We start from the raw sequence: 22,607 nt of genomic DNA on the forward strand, positions 1-22,607 counted from the left end.
GGAGATTGGAAAATCTTTTTTTTTTTCTTATTTTTTTATTTCTTTATTCAATGAAGCCCCTGAATCTTCTATTTCCTTGTGACCTTCAGGGAAATTTTAATAGAAAAGAAAATGTTAACCAAAAAAAATCCCATTTATTCCTTGCTCTTGTGACTTTTTCCTCTTTGTCTTGCTCTGAAAGCTAGTTTTTCCATTTTAGGAAGAAGGAATATAAATGAGCAATTTGGTAATGTTTTTCCACTCAACATTTTCTCAACCATGATTTTGAGATAACTTTTAAATGTCTCCTAAATTTTTAAAATTTGAGATGATTTTATGCATGAGCGCTGCAGTTCCAGTTTCCTTGAGCGACAGCACAGGGCGATGTCCCCATTTCTGGTGGGCTCCCAGGGGTTTACAGAACAGCACAGAGGAGCTCTGTCTGCTCCACTCTGTCCACATGGTGTCTGTAAGCACTGCAATAATCCGGGGAGAGCAGGCGGGTATTTTCGTTGTTTCTGTTCTAACTCTGCTTTCGGAGCTTGATCCTGAGGACAGCACCTCTCTCCAGGTGCGTGTTCCTGGGGAGTAGAGGGAATCCTGGGTCTAACCTCTGGGATTCTGAAAGAACACTGAAGCATTTCTGGAAACCCCCTAGAATAAAATAAACTCCTCTTTCCCCCCCTTTTTTTTGTTTCTCAGTCTTTATCCTTAAACCTTTTGTAGCTTTTGATAGATTTGCTAATGCTCGATTTATAAAACTCTTTGTATCGGCACCTTTATGCCAATCACGATTCCTGTTCTTTCTTACAATCTGCCTTTCCACCCCCTTCACCACCTCCTCTTCTTTATCTTGCCCAGCCGTGGGAACCTCTCAGAATTCAGTCCTGACCCCTGGTGAAGCATTTGTAATTCTCTGCCCCATCACCCTCCCTGTCCCCAGTATTATAAGGAACTAATGAGGCGGGTAGCCTCATTCTGTGTTCTATTCAATTGTTCACACTTTTATCTCTGCAAGTGAATTCAGAGCTTTTTGAAGGGAGAGACTGTGTTCTTCCTTATACCCAAAGAGCTGTAAGATCGTAAATTAGTAAACAGTAGGTGAATGAAATCACCGTTAACACGACCTTTTTCTTAGAAGAACTCATGAGCTCTTCATTCATCTCCGGAGCTTCTTGTCTTTATAAATGACTCCCAGACCTTTTCTCCATACCTTGCTTATGCCTGTGCTCCATTTCAACTCCTCCTCCTCCAACAGTACGGGTCACACACATCCAGCATTGTGACTCTAGTCTGGTTTCTGCTGCGACCTGTTTCCTAAGTTTTTTCTGGAGTGTCCTATCTTTTAGGCATGTGAACCCAGTGACACCAAGGGATTCCTAGGTCTCATTTCCAGGATTCCTTTGATGTGGGGATCTGAACATTTATTCATCTCTATAGATCTATAACTTTTGTCTATTTGGAGAGGGGGTATTTCTTGTTGCCTGTTGTTGTGCTGAAGTATAGATAGATTTGTGGACGAGTTAGAGTCCCTTGTGCTTTCAGTTACAGTTACCCGGGTAGCTGCATGTCTTTTCCTGAACTTCAAGAGTAATTACTACTTCAGAGTACATACTAACAACTCAAGAGAGCCTCCACAGTATTTGAGAGGCATTCTGTTAGGATAAATTCTAGATAGTGGTTCTTTAGACTTTTGTGTTTCATTGATCAGAAAAATGTAAAAAAAAAAAAAGGTGGGGGAGGAGATAGATATGATGTCATTAAGAAAACAACTACTGCCTATACTACTTTCATTTAATAAAACACATTTAACATCAGAAAAGTTGGGGAGATTACCCTTTAGATTGAATAAATTAAGCTTTATTTTAGAACTTTATGTTAGATTTCTTGTTGTCATTTTGCCATGTACAATGGAACTTCTGTTATGAGTCAGAACTGACGTGTGGTCCAGCCTTTGAGAATTGCTGCTCTAGACTAAGCGAAGCAGTTGGACTGCTAGTTAGGCTCTCATGGTGCTCCAAGTTGTGAAGGACTGGCAGTTGCCTCAGTGTTCAGTCTGATACGTGGTGGACCGTGCTCGCTCCAAGACGGGCCCTTCCCCCTTCTCATGTGCTGTTCTTGCCTTGTGATTGTGAGAGGAAGGGGTATCTGTCCTCTCCTGGTGAATCTGGGCAGGCCTGTGACCACAGTGAAAGTGATTATATGTGCTCTCCAAGGCTAGATCATAAGCGGTGACATGGCTTTGGCTTAGTTCTCTTAAGATGCTTGCACTTAGAAACCAGCCTGTGGAGAGGGCCACACGGAAAAGAACAGAGGCCTCAGGCCCCAGCCCCAGGCCACAGCCCCCTCCAGGCAGCCACCTTCCCCAACTTGCCAGGCATGGAAGAGAGTCATCCTGGAAGTGGATTCTTCAGTCAAGCCACTGAACTGATGCTGAATGCAGCAGAGACCAACTTTCTCAGCTGAGCCCTGCCCAACTTGCAGATCTGTGAGCTAAATAAATGATAGTTGTTGTTTTAAGAGGCTCAGTTTTGTGTTCTTTTATTGTAAGCAATAAAACATGCACATTTTGGAAACTGGAAGTGAGAAATTGACAAAACAACACCTAAAACATGTGACATTGGTTTTGGGATTGCATGGTAGATAGAAGCCAGAAATTTCCAGGGTGGGGTCTGAGCGAAAGCCTACCGGCCTTGAGTGGAGCTTTTACAGAAGTCTTCAGGGCCTCTAGGAGGCTGCCTGGGGGAGTTTATAGGAAAGGGGAAAATGTATTAGGAGCTGGAGAAAAGGGCCTTGTTATGAGATGAGTGACCACACTGTTGTTGAAGTAATGAACCCTGATCCTGCCAAGGACTTTCTGGACAGCACGCCAGTGCCCCCTGGCTGCTTCTAAAATGTGAGAGAAGAGAGAGGAGTTGAAGAGAAGGAACATTTCAGCTTTCAAATGAACTTTAAAAGAAATATAGAGGGGTCAGTGCTTATTGGGTTTGAAAATAAAGTTGCTTCTCATTCTCTCAGACTAAGAATTGAGTTCTGGGAAAATATCAGATCTGGGGTGAGGGGACGTGGTTGGGTGGTGGTTTATAAGGTTATCTGCTGAGACCTCAGAAATTCCTAAGATGGTGCCACAGAGTTTTCAGGTGGGCTTTTTTCAGGGGAACTGGGAAGATGGTCTCTCAGAACTACATGAAAGCCAGGGCTGACTCTAAATCTCCTCCATGTTTTCCCAAGGTATGGAGATTTGGAGAATCTGAGCTCTGAAACTTGAAATCACAGGAGTCTCACCCACGGGTTAGGTGGACTGAGTGAGCCTGAGGGGACCAAGGCGGGACAGGAACTAGATGAGAACCTGACAGGGCATTAGTCAGAATGACCTGAGGCAGTGCAGCCGAGGAGAGAGTCTTAGTGCTGAGAGAGATGACGGTGACAACCTGCACAGATGAGGTGGGGGTGTGAGTGGGGGACAGCATCGAGAACTTGGAAGATGGGTGAGTTAAGTAAAGGCAGATGGGCACGTAAAGGAATAGGTCTCAGGAGACAGCTGGGAATAAGACATTAAAAAAAAGAAAGACCTCTTGGGAGTAAAAAAGGTGGTGAAATGAGATGGACATCATTACCCTAAGTACATGTATGAAGGCAGGAATGGTGTGAATCTACTTTGTATATAACCAGAGATATGAAACGTTGTTTTCTGTATGTGTAACATGAATTGTAATGCATCCCACTGTCGTATGTAACAAATTAGAATAAAAAAATGACCTCTGGCATTTACAGCAAGGAGGGGTCCAGGGGTTTAAAAGAACAGACCCAAGTCAACCGAACAAGTCTGTATAAAATAGAAAGTTGTAGAGAATATTTGGGGGGTTGCTGGGTGGATGCCAAAGTGGTGGTTATATTCAGGGACAGGTACAGAGCTGTCAACTGAAATTCTATTTAGTCTCTAGGAACTGGGGCTTTGTCATTTTCCTTAGTACCTAAGTGCTAGAGAAGACTGAGGGCAGAGTTTGTGAGCTTCCTGCTGTGATGTTCTCCTCAGTCCCCCAGGAGAGGGTACACGGCACAGGCACAAAAGTGGACTTTGCTAGTTGCCAAGTTCAGCTCTTCTTGAAAGTTACCTTAAAATGAGGATTAATGTTGATTTAAAAAACATTTATACTAGCCAGGCGGCGTGGCCCATGCCTGTGATCAATCCCAGCAGCTGGGGAGCCTGAGGCAGGAGGATCACCACTTCAAAGCCAGCCTCAGCAACTTAGATACTGTTCTGAAATAAAGTATAAAAAGGGCCCTTGAGTTCAATTCCTGGTATCAAAAAAACCAAACCTAACCCAAACAAACAAAACCCAAAACCCAAACAACAACAACAAAACATTTATACTATATTTGTTTTTAGTTAATTAGAGGCAAAAAACAGAGATCACAAAATTGGGGGATGCATTTGTTCTCCCACAGAGAATGGGTGATATTGTTTCTTTAAAGACCAAAAGCAAATGAGGAACAGGAGGGAGGAAAAAGGAAATGTGAAATATTGAACGGGAAGGAGAGAGAAGAGAAAATGGAAAAGGTGGAGTAAAAATGAGTCAGAGAGGAGACAGGGCAGGGTTGAAGGGGGTTAGGGCTTGCTATGGTTTGGATGTGAGGGGTCCCTCAAAAGCTCACGTGTGAGACAATGTGAGAAGGTCTGAGGAGAGACGATTGGGTTCTCGCTGTGACCTAATCGGTGAATTGATCCCTGGTGGGATTAACCGAGTGGAAACTGGAGGCAGCTGGGGAGTGGCGGGAGGAGGTGGGTCATTGGGGGCGTGGCTGTGGGGTATCCCTTTGTATCTGGAGAGGGGCTTCTCTCTCTGCTTCCTGATCAGGATGTGAGCTGCTTCTCCCCAGCACACTCTTCCTCCATGATGTCCTGCCTCAAGCCCTGAGGAATGGAGCCTGATGTCTATGGACTGAGACCTCTGAAACCCGAGCCTCAAATAAACCTTTCCTCCTCTACAATTGTTCTGGTCAGGTCCTTTTAGTCACAGCAGTGAAAAAGCTGACTGAAAACGGGGCTGAACTGGATAGAGTTGGCAGGAGAAAAACCCTTCATCCTTGGCCATTTCAGCCAGCTGGTCAGCCAAGGAGGTCGGTTACAACAGTTGTGGTGTAGACAAGAGCTTAAGAACCACACGCTTCCCTGGGACCAGAGGATTTAGCTTCTTCTGAATTGGGGGTGGGGACAATCATGCGGCCAATCAGAACAAGAGCAAGTTGGCAAGAAGCCAATGGGAAGTGGGCATGCAAATGAGTCTTGCTGGCTATCGGTTGGTGTGGTGTCCCCCGCAAACAGAGGCGGGGCTGGCTCTGGGATTTTGAGAGCCTCCGTCTTGCTCTCAGCATTTAACCAGCTTGGGCTTGGCAGAGCATTACCTTTGGTCTTGGTAGTTTGGAGAAGAACTTGATTTAGGATCATTGACATTTGCGGTTTGAGGATGCCACAGACCTGAAGAGCCGCTTCGGGGACAGGTGATGTGACTTGAAGATGTAGTATTTTGAGTCCACTTCTGACTCACTCCTGGCTACACATCTGCATTATTGTAACCTGTGGACCAAACAGGTACCAAACTAGAGAACAGAGATAAACTTTAAGTATTCTTTGGGCTACTTAGAAACTTCTAGGAGTTTGTAGGTTAAGGCTAATGGTGAGGAAAAATAAAACAACGGAAGTCCTTCTCAGCACCACCCTGTGAATTTGGGTTGGCTAAGCCCTACCTCAGGGCACCAGCTGCAGTGGGGATCGGGGGTTGAATCAGTTATTCATGTGCAAGCCATGTGCCTGTCATCGGGCACCTCTGAAGGGGGACGTCTCTAGGTCAGTCAGCAGTGCAGTGTGATCAGACTTCACCCTCGGTCTTTTCCTTTGCTTTTACCTTATTCACTCCCATCCTCACCCCAACCTTGACTGGCCGTCACTCAACTCTGACCTTGTTTCCTATTTGCTATTTTGGATTTGGATCAAGCGGAGAGAGACAAAAGAGGTATTGGGGTTGGAGTAGAAAAATGGAATTCTAAAAGGAGTTTCACCCACAGAGAATGAAGAACCAGGTACCTTGCTCCTTCCCCTCAAAGGGCTCGATCCTCACATGTTTGTGGAGAACCTATCTTGTGCCACACCTGTGTGCATGTCCTTAATGAAAGCCAGTGTTCGGCCCAGGCCTTTGAGAAACACATGACCACCTGGTGACGACAGAAAGTGCAGGAATCAGTACAGCCCCTCTCCCACATGCATGTAGTAGTAAGAGGAAGAAACGCCAGCGCTTGCTCCAATATTCTTGGAGCAAGAGGTCAGACAGGACACAGTAATGTGTTCCTGGACAGGAGGAGAAGCACTCAGGTCTGAGTTGGGACAACCTTGGACAGAAGCAGGAGGGGTGAATGGAGACCTGGCCCGCCTCATGTTCCTCTTTTGCACATTATCGCAGGTTAGTCTGTAGCAGAGAAAGTCATAACACACGTGAATCCACCAAGTTAGGTCTGGAGAAGCAAAGATGTCGAATTCTTCCTTCTGGTCACCGAAAGAAGGCACCACACCTGACTTACTCTGCGGGAGGCCAGTTGGTTTCCTCACCACGAAGGACCGTTTCATGATGCTTATATGTGGCACTCTTGTTTTGGGAGGTAGGTTTCCTTGCCCCAGCCTGCCCTGTAGTACCGAGGATGGAACCCCTGGCCTGGCACATGTAAGGTGGGCACTGTGCCATTGAGCTTCTCCCTAGCCCTGGGCGGTGGTTTGTGAAACTCGACTTTCCTTTGGTCCTTTGAGACTTTTCTTGGTGCAGAAAGTGATCACAACCACATCAAAGAAGAGGCCCAGGACTCTTCACGTGTGACTGGATGCTGCCAGTCTAGCCTCGCTCAGGTTTCAGTAGCATCTACTGACGTTCCTTCAGCCAGTCACATTGGCTGGGCATGGCCGTGTGGTAGGCACTGTCTCACACCAGGGGAGTGAGACCGTCCTTAGCCTCATGGAGCCCTCTCATGTGGGGACAGGCCAGCCAGGAATTACCATGCAGCATGGTAAGTATAGCCATGAAGGTACTGTCTGAGTGTCTGGCACCAAGGAGGAGAGAGAACCTCATGTGCCTGCCTGGCCAGGCCTGACCCAACCAAACCTGACAACTGGGCAAAGCCCAGAGGTACAATTTGCATAGCTGATGTCATTAATTTTGCACATTTTATTACAGCATCTGATGTGATTTTTTTTTCTTCACCCCTACCCCACTTTCCAGAGGAAACTAGGAAAGCCTTTACAAATAAAGGCTCTTAAACAATGATTAAGAATGGAATAGGTGTGGCAAATGGAATTCATGCAGATACAGTAATGCACTTGATAGCACAGGTGCTTTATCTCTGATCACAGTTCAACGCCAGCGATTAGAGAAAAGCTTCTAGACCTCGGAAAAAGAAAAATGTCAGCTGTTCAAAAATGCAGTTAGAGAAAAGCAAGCACCTTTTGTTCCTTGTCTTGTGATGGCAGTTTTCTTTATGGTTAGAGTCAGTTAAAAGTATTTCTGGCTTTTAGGAAAAATTATAGAACATACATTGAAGTAGCTTAGGATGAGCAATTATTAATAAGATGAATGATGTAGGTACTAAGACTGGATTTTCCTTATTTCTCACCTTCAGATCCATTGGTAAGATACCAATATGGTGTTCCTAATATGTCGGCTGGGTTGGCAAGTGGGGCGCTGTTGAAGCCTCAATATTTTCCAAGTTCACCTGTGAGGGATGCTACAGTCTGTGTGTCTTACACATAATAGCATTTGTAATGACCATCAGATATTCACTCACAATAATATAACACACAGAAAGGTTTAAAATAAGTAACTAGAGTGAACATTAAATCGTTTCAAAACTATAAATCGTTATTATTTTCTATTTTGAGCTTCACCCTAGCCCTGAGTGGTGGTTTGTAAAATTCTACTTTCCTCTGCCCTCTGAATTTTCTCAGTGCAGAAAGTGATCACAATTACTCTTTAACAAATTTTTTAAAAATTGACACTTTATGGAGTGTGGTATAATTTGATACATGAGTAATGATCAAATGAGGGTAATTAGCATTTTGAAACTGTAAAAGTTATGTTTAAATGGTGCAATTTTTTTTTTTTTTTTTTAGGATTCTCGAGGATGTTTTTCAAGAATTCTGAAGTCATTGTCTTGACCATTCTTTCTGTATCAGGATTTATAACAGGACAACTGGCTTACCATTTTATTGAGGTACTGTATGTATAATAAATGAGAGAATAAATTAAAGGACAAATATCAAATACAAGGTCCACTTTCATCTCATCCCCAAACATGAATGTTTTAAAAAAATGTGAACAGCTATTCAAAAAACTTCACCTAGTCTAAAATATTTGGCAAATGGAAAAACACAACCAAGGATGAATGATTAGGGAAAGTCCAGATAAACCCATAATTGGTAAGTGAGGGGGTTGGTTGGCTTTCCTGGGTTCTTGTCTCTGGCCTTCCAGCCTTGCTCAGGCTTCTTTATCTCCCCTGCAGAGGCCCCTTATAACACGCAGCAGTTGTTTCCATGAGGAGGCAGATTGCATGTAAAAGCCAAGCAAGAGAAAAAAATTCATTGATTTAGTAACTCCTGATTTCAACTGCATAACAATATGATTGATAAGCATTTGCCTCTGCTTATTCTTTATTTTTAAACAATGAAGATAATGTTTTTTACCTGTCCAGGTTTGTAAGAGTCTATTGGTCATCCTAATGTACCACTGCTCTTGCTAGCTAACATCTTTTGAGTGTTTATTATATTATTTACTAATTTATTAACTAATTAAGTCCTGAATTAATACATTCATTCTTGTGGCCACTCAGTGGAAGTGGTTCTCTGTTCTTATTTGGCACACGAGGAAACTGAGACCCAGAGAGGTTAAATAATGATAGTTAATCCATTGACTAGGCCAAAATAAACTTTTTAGGAGGGAATATTTGCAGCACACCAATCACTGTTGTGTTTTCCATTATGCTATGTGCAGCCTTCCTAATTATATAACCGATTATACGATTATGTATTATTTTTCTCTACTGATTAACTGAAGGATTTTTTCAGTCTTAAGCAAATTTATATGAAACCACAGGTACCTATGCAGTATTGCTTTTCCTGCTTAAAGCCAATTAAAATAAATATCTAGTAGTCAAATAAAAAAATTGCTTATCTGTGAATCACCTGAAATTATTTCAGGTATTACTGATGGTAGGCACATCACTATTTTATAAACTAGCTACCCTCCACAGGCAGTGTTCATATGGCTAAAAATTCCCTGGTAAATAGAAGACTGTATATTTGCCTCTGTGTCTATCAACTGATCTATCTCTCTACTGTCTCTGCTACTCTAGGACTCTGAGACTGACCTTGGAGATAATCTCTCACTGGTTGTAAATGGGCATATTCTAAAGTCTACATGAATGGACATAGAATTGACCTAATTTCTAAGATCTGAGAATGGCAGCAAACTAATTTCTCATTTGCCTTGTATTAGGTGTATCCAGTTGTTTACCCTCTTCTAAGAACACCAAGTTTTTCGCTTTATTCTTATTTTTTGCCTTTAATTGTATTTGTGGCTGCTTTGGATGTGGATTTTTATGTAGTCAAGAATGTGTTGTGGCAGGTAAGAACACATTTTGAAACAAACTGCAGTCCATTCTTGCTTATTCAAGTTGATCAAAAATGATTGTTTTATAGCAGATTCCTCATTAATGAATTAATGAATTTTGCCTTTTGTGTTGTTTTACCCTCTTCATTGTGTAGAACCATTAATTAAAGAGAGTTGGGGGGAGGGATTAATATTTGCTTAGTGACCACCAAGAAAAGGCACTAGGTAAATATCATCTCCATTTTGTACACAAGCCAACTGTGGCTCAGAAGTCATCCATCAATGTCAGGACCTGGGTTCTGGTCTCACACCTGGCTCAGCTTGGAACAGACTGAATTGGGGGACCCCTCTGAACTTAAGAGCAACTTGCTGGTGCTGACAGTAGAAACTGAAGGGCTACAACCCTCCACCTGATGGGTGCCCAGGAAACACAGTGGAGACTGCCCCCTCCCCCAGTGGTCTGACTAACTCCCCAAATCTTCACGTGTGCATTTCCTGTTTGTCACCTGGCTTCTGCTCCTATAAATTATAACTGCTTCTGGCTGTTTCTCTCCCTCCTTTTGATCAAGTTCATTTTTTCTCTTCCCATCTTTCCCCTATTTCTTATGGGGGCAGGCAGCCAAATACAGCCTGCAGGAGGCCAGCAGGCTCCCTGGGATAGGCCACCTGCAGATCTGCCCGGTTTTTCACTCTGTTCCAGGGCGTGCATCAGTGGCCAAACTGAGGCAGCCACCGCAGTCCCTTCTCACCCCATTCTTGTGATCACAAGAGAAAGATTTTAAACAAGTCGCTCAGAGCAGCAGGCATGAGTTTATTAAAGGTATGGGAAAGGGGACACTCTTAAGAGAGAGAGTGAGTCCTCTCAGAGAGGAAAAGGACAGTGTGGCCCCCCGCCCCCCAGTTTTATTGGCGGTTCAGGGGAGTTTAGAGAGTCCTGCTCAGGTTCACCTCTTGGATTTTGACTGACAGCTGGACAACTCAGTCCCCACTCTGCATGACAACTCTAGGTCACTGTGGCCCATGCTGACCCATCCTATATTGAACCTATTCTTGCAGATTTTATGACTGGGGACATCATTCTTATCTCCCCGAGTTCTGGGATCTGGTGTGTGTAAACTTTCAGGGTAACTTGTGTTCTCTTTAACAGCATTTCAGGCCTACATTTCTCTTGCGGATAACAGGTTGTTTGCTGAGGAATGTAACATATCCAATTGACTTTAGCCAGGCAGTTTGCAAGTAAATTGTTGTTTATTTGTTTTTAAAAGAAAGGATATGTGGGGGGATCAGCGCAGTGGGCCCACTTTATAGGATGATTCCCTTAATTTTGTGTCCCCACTGCTCCTGTCTGTTACCTATCAAAAAAAATTTAAGGCTTAAATACACAAAATCCCCCCAAAAGCTAAAAGTCAATCAACTGATATTAATTCAAGATGTCCAGACTGATCAGGGGTGGTGATGGCCGAAGACTGGGTCGGCTGTGGCAGTTCCTTAATGTGACAAAGGAGTTTCCTGCATCCTCCTTTCACAAAAAATTTCTCTGTGTGGGGCCAAGGTGTTTGGTGGCTGTTTTGCCACCACAGAGCTGCTTCTGTAGTTGGTCTCTCAAACCCAGCCACGGCTGTCCCAACCAGGTTCGTGTAACAGTTTGCTCTATCTTTGCCGTGCCATCCCTGGGCACGCCATCTTCACTAGGAGGGGATTCCATATGAAGAACGCGCTTTCTTGGCTTTTCTGTGAGTGGCAGATCTTTTCCGTGTTTTCTTCTGAGATTGCAGCGATTCAGTCACATCTTCAGCTCCACTTCTGTTTCCAGCTTTCTAGCTCTTTCTATTGCCTCTGTAGTCTTGAGCCCCTCAAAGTCATCCATGAGGGTTGGAATCAACTTCTTCCAAATTCCTGGTGGTTGACATCTTGACCTTCTCCCACGAGTCACAAACATTCTTAACGGTGTCTAGAACGAGGAGTCCTTTCCAGAATGTCTTCCGTTTCCTTGACCCCGAGCCATCTGAGGAGTCAGTGGCAATGGCAGCTGTAGCCTGATGAGCTGTATTCCTTAGATAACGAGACTTGAGAGTGGAAATTGCTCCTGGACCCATAGGCTACAGAACAGGGGTTGTGACAGGAGGCATGAAAACAACATTAGTCTCTGCACTCTCCATTAGAGCGCCCGGTGACCAGGTGCATTGCCAAACTGCAATAATATTTTGAAAGTAATCTTTTTTTCCCAAAAAATAGGTCTCCAGAGTGGGCTTAAAATATTAGGTAAATCATGTAAATAGATGTGCTGTTGTCCAGGCTTGGTTGGTTTATTTTAGAGGACAAAGTAGATTTAGTGTGATTCTTAAGGGCACCAGGATTTTCAGAATGGTCAAGGAACATTGGCTTCCCCTGCAAGTCACCAGCTGCATTAGGAGAGTCAGCCTGTCCTTTGAAGACTTGAGTCCAGGCGTCCACTGCTGTTCTTTAGCTATGAAAGTCCTAAATGGCATCTTCCTCCAGGGGAAGGCTGTTCCACCTCAACTGGAAATAATGCTTGGCCAGGCCGTCCTCAGCAATGACCTTGGCTAGGTCTCCCGGTGACAGGCTGCAATTTCTGTGCCACACTTGCTGCTTCACCAGCAGCAGCAGTTATGGAGACGGCTCCTTCTTTTAAACCTTATGAACCAACCTCTGTGGTCTTCAAGCTTCTTCCTCACCTTTCACAGCCTTCATAGAATTAAAGAGAGTTAGGGCCTTGCTCTGGTTGGGCTTTGGCTAAGAGGAACCCGGTGGCTGCTGTCATCTTGTGTACTAACAGGGTCTCCTTATCAGGAAGAGACTGCTGGATTTCTTATCTTTTACTGTTCAGTGCAGCAACCCTTCTTATTTCCTTCAGGAACATTGCCTCTGCATTCTCAATTTGACTGTTTTGCACTAAGAGGCCCAGGTTCCAGCCTACTGTGGCTGTTCAAGGCCTTCTTTCCAAAGCCAGATCATTTTCCAGCCTTTGATTTAAAGTGAGAAGAGGTGTGAGGTCCTTTCACTTTACAGGCCTACTTTCAGTACTGCGGGATCTCAGGGAATAAAAGGGCCCAGGGAAGAGAGATGGGGGGATGGTTGGCTGGAGGAAGAGTCAGCACATACACATCACTTATTGATTAAGTTTGTCGTCTTGTTTGGACAGGGTTTGTAGCACCCCCAATCACAATAGTAATATCAAAGGTCACCATTCATAGATAACCATAACAGACCAGAAATAATGGAAAAGAATGAAATGTTTTGAGAAACCCCAGGATGTGACATAGACTCACGAGGTGAGCCCCTGCTATTGGAAAAATTGCTATTGCAGGGTTGCTATGGACCTTCAGCTGGTAACAGCAACAAGCAAACCAGCAAACCAGCGTCTGAGAAGCACAGAAAACAAGGCACGCCTGCCGCTTCCTCAAATGCAGCTTCCCGTTTACCACTTTTACTTTAGCACTGTCTAATCTACTGTTTAATCTTAGTGATATTTTCAATCTTTATTCTTTTCTCCCTTTTTATTTTTTAATACATGCATTTAAAATTACAAATTTCCCTTTAAGAAGGCTTTAGTTGCATCCCTCTGGTTCTGATGGCAATTTCTCCATGAAAAAAGTATTTAAAAACTTTAGAGAAATGGAATATTGCTAAAAATGTTCAACTTGCCAAGGGCTTCCTCTAGAATTTAAAAGACCTTGATGGCTCTGTAACCATTAGAATTGAACTAGTAGATAAGAATCGCCTAAAAAGGAAAATATGAGACTCGGACTATTTTAAATGCAAGACCTGTGATTCAGTAAAAAGATAACCCCAATCTTATGTTTTATAAACAACAATATAAGGGGGAATGCTCCCATATTTTTATTTTAAAGCCTGGTTGGTCTGAACACCAAAATTGGAGAAGAATGATAAGAGAAACTTCATGAGCCAGTCTCACTCACAGAAACCTACTTAGAAGAATTCTATACTATTTTTTTTGGCACAATGTATCTAGGGACATAGGGATAATAAAAGTATGTTTGAGGATGAGGCCCTGCGCTTGCCTGGCACACTTGCGACTCTAGGTTCAAACCCAACACCCACAAACAATAACCACCACCGAACAATCAAACAGAATGATCCTATTGTGTTTATTTAAAACTATAAGGTTAATTTAACATTTAAAAAAAACTCAATGTAATTCATGTTCTTAAGAGATTTATGTACAAAAGTCATGTGATATCACCATAAATATAAAGAGAGCATTTGACAAAATTGACATTCTTTTTTAAAAAATATTTATTTTTCAGTTACAGGTGGACACACAATATCTTTATTTCATTTTCAAGTGGTGTTGAGGATCAAACCCAGTGGCTTATGCATGCTAGGCGAGCACTCTACCACTGAGCCACAAGCCCAGCTCCCAAATTAGCGTTCTTTATGATAAAAATAAGGGACAGAAAACTTCCAAATATGTATAACTAATAGCCTTGGAGAAACAACAAGGAATAAGGCAGTAATACCATAGAAAGAACAAAGAACCAGGAAGAGATCTTGAAAGTTGAAAATATGATGGCTGAGCTCAACTAATTCAGTGAAAGAGATCAAAGGGAGAGCTGCAGAGACTCACAGAAAATAAAACAAAAGATAGAGGTGGAAAATGAAAGGACTGAATAACAACTTTTTTCCCCCTGAGGGATAATTTTGGAAAATAAGTTTCTTGTATTTACAGAAATAGAAAATTGCATGAATTTCTGTATCTCAAGCATTTCAGGAGTCTCCTGTCCCTGTTGCAGAGTAGAGAGGAGGGGAGAAAAGGGTTGGTTACTGGGTACAAAGTACAGTTAGACGGGAGAATTAAGTTCTAGCACAGTAGGATGCCTCTAATTAACAAGAATTTATTATATATTACAAAAAAGAAGAGTACAGAGGAATTTATGTGTTCCTAACACAAAGCAATGATGAATTGAGGTGGTGGATATGCTGATTACCCTGATCTAATCATTACACAATGCATACTTTGTATCCCATAAATATGTATGGTTATTATGTGTCAATTAAAAATAACAAAATGAAAAAAATAGGTATATAAAACCAAGATTTTATTCTTAGAACAAAAAGCAGTCATGCCATCTTTGGATATTAAATCTAATACCTTATTGTGAATTGGTTCACAGGTTTTGTTAATTGGATTTATTAGCTTTTCTATATCATTCATCATAATTGGATATGTGGTTCTGAAATTCAATTCGGAGTCATGGGATTTTCAATCTTGCTTACTCTTGAGCATCACTCTCAGCATTACGGATCCTCTTCATTCTGTGAGCTCACTAAAAACTCTTGGTATGTCACATTTATTTCTTTTTCTCACCTTGAAGATAAGAGGGTACTTTCTTTTCTTTTGATTATATTTTCCTTGCATAAATGGTGCATTGAGCAGAGCAGGAATTGGTGCTCTCGTCCTTGAGGGCAGGGCACTGTTGGACTTGAAGGAGGTAGAGCAGAGAAGGCCGTCACTGAGGAGCTGAGGTAAATAGTGTCGGTATAAAATTGAGGGAAAGGTGACCCTCCTGGAAGGTGACAAAAATTGGCCTTATTGTTCTCCGCCACTGAATTCTAAGCCACAAGGTAAAGATTCCACATTGGTGAGTTTGTTTACCAATAAAGAGAGAAAATACAGACCCCTTTCCAAGGCCTTGCTACCTCTCATTAGAACTGGTTCCCTGGTGGGCTGGGTGGTGGCTCAGTGGCACAGAGCTTGCCTTGCATATGTGAGGCCCTGGGTTCCATCCTCAGCACCACATAAAATAAATAAAATAAAGATATTGTGTCCATGTATACTAATAAAAATAAAAATAAAAAACCCAACAACAACAAAAAAATGGTACCCTTTTGAAAGAACTCAGGTTGGGCAGCTGAAGAGAGGAGGTAAAGATTTAGGTTGGCACTTCAATGTATTTTTTCAGTAAGTGCTTATTTCCAAGAGGGTTTGGGGTCTTGTGTTTTTTCTCATACTACACAGTGAGGTGAAAGGTGATCTCATCCTGAAATATCCTCCTATTGTCATGTTTATTAACATAGCAGTAAAAACATGAAATAGAGGCTATGGTTACTGGTTTTGACTCACAAATGTTTTCCTAACTAACTTCAAAGCACTGGTTGTATTTAGAGGAAACAGATCACCTTATGACTGGAGGAGAAACCTCCTGGCTTCCCGTGCGATATTCCCATTTTTACACTCATTGTACCTGGGACAGCAGAGAAGGGTGTTAGACACTCCCGGCGGTAATGTTCTAAATTGCTACAAGGTAGTTTTATTTCTCCAAGAGTCTGATCCTGTGCTCTAAATTTTTCTCTTTGTACACTTAAAAAAGATTTTGAAGTTAAAATAGCTGTATATGGGTTGTGGACTCAGATGATTTTTGTTCTTTCCCTTTTCAAAATTTTGCAATGAACCAATATGTTAGTTCTACAATAAAGACACCGAAGAGTAGTTACTATCAAGTTTTAATGTTAAAAACAACTACAAATCAAACATATAACCTCATTTGCCAAACTTCTACTTGCCCCTCATCATCTCACTGAATCTGGGAGAAGAATTAAAGGATCTCCTCACTAGATACATCCATGTGCTGACTCCAGTCCTGAGGAAGCAGGGGTTTGTACCTTCGTCACAGACTTGGCAGCAGGTGGTGAGGGCGGCTGAGCTTGCCTTTTTTGTGGGCCATGATAATGAAGCAGGAAGAGAGACACAACCAGCTAAATATTAATCCACAGTCACACCTGAGCGCCTCTGACATTGACCCTGAGCTTTGGAATATTCTGGTGTTTTACATCCAGATCAAACATCGAAAAGCAGAGATTTCCTTTCTTTTAAACTAGATATAATGTCCTTAGAAATAATAATATAAAATGACTTTTCTCTACATTTACTCAATTACATTTCAAAACCTCAAAGGAAAAAAATCAGAATGTTAATTAGGTCTTGTTTTCACTTAAAAAAAATTGTCACCTAATGTGATCAGTTTAGGTCTTGATGGATTTTATTAAATATAATATTAAATATAATTATAAAAATATATATGATGGATTATATTAAACAGCTGCTTTTAAAATGTGTATAGTTGTGCAATCCTTTCTCTATCAATTGGCCATTGCATTAGGCGCATAATGTGCCACCCTGGGTCACATGTTCTTGAGTTTGGGGCTTCTGCTGTCAAGTAAAAGAAGTCCAGGGCTGGCCCCAGTCGCAGTTCCCTAACTCACCAAAGACGGGGGGGGGCCCTCTAGTTTTATACCCCTGTGGCTCAGGTAGAATTTACCTTCCTGCCTGAAGCAACTAAAAAACTGGACAAAATGTATGAAAAAATAGTTCTTAGATATTGGCCATCAGATGACGCAGGACAGTGATTCCTCGGGGGTGGGGGAGAAAAAGGGAGAGAGACCCATGGACTCTGGATGGCTCTGGCCTCCGTTCACCACCTGGCAGGAGTTTTCAGGTGTCCGTGGGGGGAGGATAACCTAGTTGGAGCCTGGTAGTTTCTGTAAGTTGAGCAGTGCTGGAGCCGGGAGTCCAGTGGGGCCAAGGCAGCCTGAGTTCACAGAGACCATAGCTGCCTTGAAGGATCTTTGACTGGGTCAGTATCAGTGCTTGCATGTAAGCAGAGTGCCCAGCACTGGGGAGAGAAAAGGGAGTAACTCCCGTCAGGTTTCCTTCCACACAGTATAACTCATGGGATGTCAGCGAGAGGCCATGGAAGGTTATTGCTGCTGTAGTGGGAAGGATCAGTTTTAGACTAAAGGCTGCTCTGGTGCTCACAACTTAAAAGCAGGACTCAAGTGTTCACATTGTTTCCAAGTAACTCAACTATGTTCTTATGCTCAAGAATATTTATAGAAATAAATACACAGTACCTATGAAGGGGAAATGTACAAGTCTGAAATCTAGTAAGAATTACCCAGCATGAAAAATAATCAGGAAAATAACACAGCAATAACACAGATGATAGTTAGTCCAGACAAACATTAGAACTGTTATCCCAAGCTGGACCTGCCGCTGCACCCCTGTCCCAGCTACTTGGAAAGTCGAGGCAGGAGGATCACTTGAGCCCAGGGGTTCAAAGCCAACTTGGTAAACATAGCAAGAACCTTTCTCTCAAAAAAATAGTTATTACAGACATATTCCAAGAGTTCAAAAATAAAGGAAAGGTTGAGCATAGTGTAGAACCTGCTCATACCAGATTATAAGGGCCAATTGTTAAATAATCAGGAATTTTGCAAACACAATTATTAATCATCAGTAGCTTAGAATTGGCTGAAGTGTGTACTCATGGAATTGGCAAGCACTGCCAATTGGGCATTTTTAAATTTTGGAGAGCTAGTTTATTAGCCCACCAGTCTCTTTTATGTGTACATAAAAGAGACCTAAATCAAGCTTCTAGAGATGAAAACCACACTGTAGATAGATTAGACACTGAAGAAGACAGGTTAGTGAACTTGAAGACACCACAATAGAAACTACCCAAAATGAAGCGCAGAGAAAAATGAACTGAGAGGACAAATGAACTGAGTATTGGTGTGGGACAACTACAGGTGACCTGGTATACATGTCTCAAAAGAGGAGAAAGAGAGAAAAAGGAAAAAACAAAAATATTTGAATAAATGATAAATAAAAATTTTCTAAGTTTCATGAAAACTAAAGCCATAAGTCGAAGAATTTTAATAAACCCCAAGTCTAACACAACACACAAACACACACACACAAAAAAAACTATGCCAGGGCACATAAAAATAAATCCCTTAAAACCAGTTTTGATAAAGAGAAAAAATTTAAAGCAGCCTGAGAAAAAGATATTTTACATACAGAGGAACAATTATAATAAAGAAAATCTCTTCAGAAACCAAGCAAACCCAAGAACAGTGCGGCAACATTTTTAGAGTACCAAAACATCACTCCCAGATTAAAATTCTACACTCAGTGAAAACAACTTACAGTGAAGGCAAAATACTTCCTTAAACGTATGGTAGCTGATAGAATCTCTCAGCAGCAGCTTGCACCACCACCACCACAAAAAAAAAAAAAAAAAAGAGGTACAGGAAGTCCTTCAGGAAGAAAGTGGTTATCAGATAGAAATTTAGAATTCGATATTCAAGCCCCTGGTAACCTCTACTCCATTTTTGGTGTGTATCTATGTGTCTGCTCTGGACAATCATATAAATCAAACCATACAATATAGTTGTCCTCCCCCATCCATCAGGGATACATTCCAAAACCCTTAGTGGGTACCTGAAACCATGCATAGTACTGAAGCCTATAAATACGATGCTTTGCCTTATACAACTATCATAAAAAATTATAAATTAGATTAACAATAACTAATAATGACTAGAAAAATTGTAACAATATATTAAATAAGTTATTTAAAACATAGGAATTTCTGGAATTTTTCCACTTAATATTTTTGGATCATAGTTGCCCTCGGGTGAATAAAATTATGGAAAGCAAAGCCTCGGATGGCGGGGGGTGGGGGTGGGGGGACTACGGTAAGAGGCTCTGTGTCTGGCTTCTTTCACTGAGCATAATGCTTCAGGGTCCTCCGAGTTATAACACAAGTTGGTAGGTACTTCATATCTTTCTGTGGAGAGAGAGACCGCATGTGTTTATCTACTCATTAGCCAATGAACGCAGACTTGTTCCTATTTTCTGGCTATGATGAGTCAGCTGTGACAAATGTCCACATACAGACCTTTGTGTGGACTTGCATCTTTAGGTTCTCTTGCATATCTACCCAGGAGGAGAACTGCTGGATCATACTTTGTACTCAGCAATGATATTCTTTTGGGGTCTGATTCATGTGTATTCAGGTTGAATGGAGAGTCCTAAGGTTTGTCTCATCTTGTAGCTCGAGCATGGTGGAGGCATTGGCCAACACAAGGAGTGCTGTTGTCATGTTCCTCTGTCCCTGGAAATTCAGAAGGCACAAAGGAAAAATTTAAAATGACAACTGTGATTGTCTTAGAGACCCATCCCACTCATGGCTGTTTCCTCCTTCTGTTCTTTCTTTTTCATTTAATTTTTTTTTTTTTTTTAGTTGTAGGTGGACACAGTACCTTTATTTATTTATTTTTTACGTGGTGCTGAGGATCGAACGCACATGCCACACGAGCGTGCTACCACTGAGCCACAACCCCAGCCCCTCTCCTTCTGTTCTGTCAATTTCCCTGTCTCCTATTCCTTCTCTTTGTTCCCTGAATAAGGGCATCATGTTTACGTACCTCAGTAGTTTATATTCTTTATTTCCTTTTCCAGGCCTTTCTAAAATGTACATTGACATGATTAGAGGAGAATCATTGATCATTTGTAGTGTTGCCTGCATTTTTTTTGGAATTTTTCGGGTCAGCTCAGAACAGCTTACCATGTTTACAGGTAGGACCATTTGGGGGGTCTGTACATCTTCTAAAGTCCTTCTTACTGAAATGAAAATGCTTCCAAGATGTCTCTACTGCTCTCCCTATACATTACTCTTGAACCAATTAAAATGATGTATTGGTTAACAAGAAAAAGATGCCCATTTATGTGTTTTCTTGGTCAGTATAGGGCAAAGAACATTGAAAAAAAATATTTTATCTCCCTTGATATGCATATATATACATATATATGGGGGTGCTGAGGGGTGGTTCAGTGGTGGAATGCTTGCTTCACATGTGTAAGGCCCTGGGTTTGATTCCCAGCACTGTGCTTGCATGTGCGCATGTACACACACATGCCCACGCACACACACGTGCCCACGCACACACACGCCCACGCGCACACACGTGCCCACATCACAATTGCATCATTTGGTGCAGATTTGCTTCTTACCTGGATCAGTCTGCTCTCAGTGAATGGATGTTACGCGTTGGCTTGGTCCTGGATTTGGGCCTGAGGGTGAAAGCCGAGTGTTCCAGCAGCACCAGGGAGAGGAGTGCCAGACCTGTGTGGCTGACCATCACTGAGGTGTGGGGCGGGCTACCTGGCTATTTTCCAGATGGGGTGCTAGTAAAGAGGAAAGGGGTGAAAGAAAGAGCATGGAGAGGAAAGGGTGTCCTCCTCATCTCTGTTTGTGGCCACTGCAAGAGGAGGCAATTCTCGACAGTGGTGGGCAGCCCGTGGTTGGGGCACGTCCCCATGAAGACACCAGAGGCATTTGCCGGGGACCATTTTTACTGTTTAGGACTTTGTTGTTCAGGACTACCCTGACACACACCCGCCTACTGCCACCCGTACCTCAGTTAATGAAAATTTCACCTCTCCATTTCTCAAAAGCCCCCGGGCTGGAGCAGGGGTCACAAACCGACTGCAGTTTGACAGGACCCTGGCTAGGTTTCATTTGGCCCTGACATGTTTTTTTTTTTTTTTTTAATTGGAATTGCTTGTCTCTTTTTCCTCTGATGTTGGGGATCAAATCTAGGGCCTCACACCTGCTAGGCAAGAGCTCAGTCACCAAGTTGCATCCCCAGCTGGTTGACTTTTGTTTGGAGATTCACATGCACGGGTTTTCACAGTTACACACTTTGCCTGACTCTTGAGGATGTGTGAACCTTCTTTCCCTGGGTGAGTGAACCTCAAGCTGCAGACTGCACAGGAAGGACATCCCAACAGAACCGCTTTCCTGGGACACTCCCTTCTGCTGAAGAACGAGATCTCCACATGAAATCTCAAGCACAAACCAAAGTGCCAAGGGTAAAAGAAGCCAAAGTGACAGCTCAGCGCTCTCTTTCTTTTTCCTGTAGAGTTACATATCATTGTGGGACTCAGCTTGGACATTTTTGGAAGCATAATCTGTGGATACTGGTGTGCAAGAGTCATCCAGTTTATATTGACTGACATTTTTAGCAACACACTGACCAATGTCATCCTCTGCTTTTCAATGGTGTATATGACTTTCTACGTGGGTAAGGCAAAAATAAGTACAAAAAAAGGTTTCACACTCTTTTTCTTCTTTTGTATCTGATTCTGATGTTTTTAATGTGCTATTTGAAGGTTTTTTTCAACCTGGGGCTGTTGGGTTTTGGGGATATTCAGACATTCTTCATGGTTGGTATTTTTGCCTCAGACTAGATTCACCCATTTGTTTAGAGCCCAGGGAATTCCCACTGTCGTTAGGAAGGCAAAAGCAAGACAGGATTCGGGGTTGGGGGGACTGTGGTCAAGGAAGCCCTGAGATGGACCTGCAGCCCTGGCCCGGGCAGCAAGTGTCCTAGAGGTGCTCAGCACAGATCGCAAAGCCGGTCCTCAGCTGGGTCAAATCTGCTTGGTTTTGGACAGCCTGCTAACTAAGAATGGTTTTTACATCATAAGATGGCTTAAAAAAGAACAAAAAGAAAGAAAAATATTTTATGGCATGTGAGGATTGTGTGAAATTCGAATCTCAGTGTCTAGACAAAGTTATTTGAATACACATTCATTTGTCTGCATATTATCTATGACTGGGTTTGCGTCACAGTGCCTGAGTCAAGTTGTGACAGGTGCCTGAATGGCCCCCAAAGATTAGATATTTACTATCTGGCGCTTTACAGAAAAAGTTTGCTAGCTTCTGATCCTATCCGGCAAATCCTCTGAAGCTGCACTGTAAGGAAAAAATACCATTCTCAAGTCCCCCTGCCCCAATTCTTCACCCAAGATAAAGTACCTCAGTGTGCAGAGTTACATGCATTTGTTTTACTTATTCATTTTCTCTCCCCAGTGGAATATTTTGGAATGTCAGGCATTGTTGCTTTGGCCACTGTAGGACTGAATTTAGATTCCTTAAGCTTCAAGCCGAGGATGGAGTTCATAATCACGAAGTAAGTTTCCTGTTTTGCACGTGGTATAGAGATCATGGAAGGTGGACGCTTCACGAGACTCCCTGTAGGAGCTCTGAGCCAGCTGGCATCAGAGGTGTGTGCCACCACGCCCAGCAACAGAGCACTGTAAAACGTTGTCTGTAGAACAAGTGATGAAAGCAAGTGCCTTCACTCAGC

General features: G+C 42.5%; 1 protein-coding gene across 1 annotated transcript in view; it reads left to right on the top strand.

The window, feature by feature from the left end:
- Nucleotides 1-5,496: 5,496 nt before the first annotated feature.
- Nucleotides 5,497-22,607, top strand: part of Slc9c2 (solute carrier family 9 member C2 (putative)) — a 54,947-nt gene continuing 37,836 nt past the window's right edge. Inside the window, exons 1-8 of the mRNA XM_071619755.1 lie at nucleotides 5,497-5,572; nucleotides 6,438-6,633; nucleotides 8,132-8,232; nucleotides 9,513-9,641; nucleotides 14,783-14,948; nucleotides 19,915-20,031; nucleotides 21,378-21,539; nucleotides 22,331-22,430. Of these exons, the coding sequence (XP_071475856.1) occupies nucleotides 6,504-6,633; nucleotides 8,132-8,232; nucleotides 9,513-9,641; nucleotides 14,783-14,948; nucleotides 19,915-20,031; nucleotides 21,378-21,539; nucleotides 22,331-22,430 (905 nt within the window). The 5' untranslated portion in view covers nucleotides 5,497-5,572; nucleotides 6,438-6,503. The remainder of the gene's footprint in view (nucleotides 5,573-6,437; nucleotides 6,634-8,131; nucleotides 8,233-9,512; nucleotides 9,642-14,782; nucleotides 14,949-19,914; nucleotides 20,032-21,377; nucleotides 21,540-22,330; nucleotides 22,431-22,607) is intronic.

The sequence above is a fragment of the Marmota flaviventris genome, chromosome 12, assembly GCF_047511675.1.
Source record: "Marmota flaviventris isolate mMarFla1 chromosome 12, mMarFla1.hap1, whole genome shotgun sequence".
Classification (NCBI taxonomy): domain Eukaryota; kingdom Metazoa; phylum Chordata; class Mammalia; order Rodentia; family Sciuridae; genus Marmota; species Marmota flaviventris.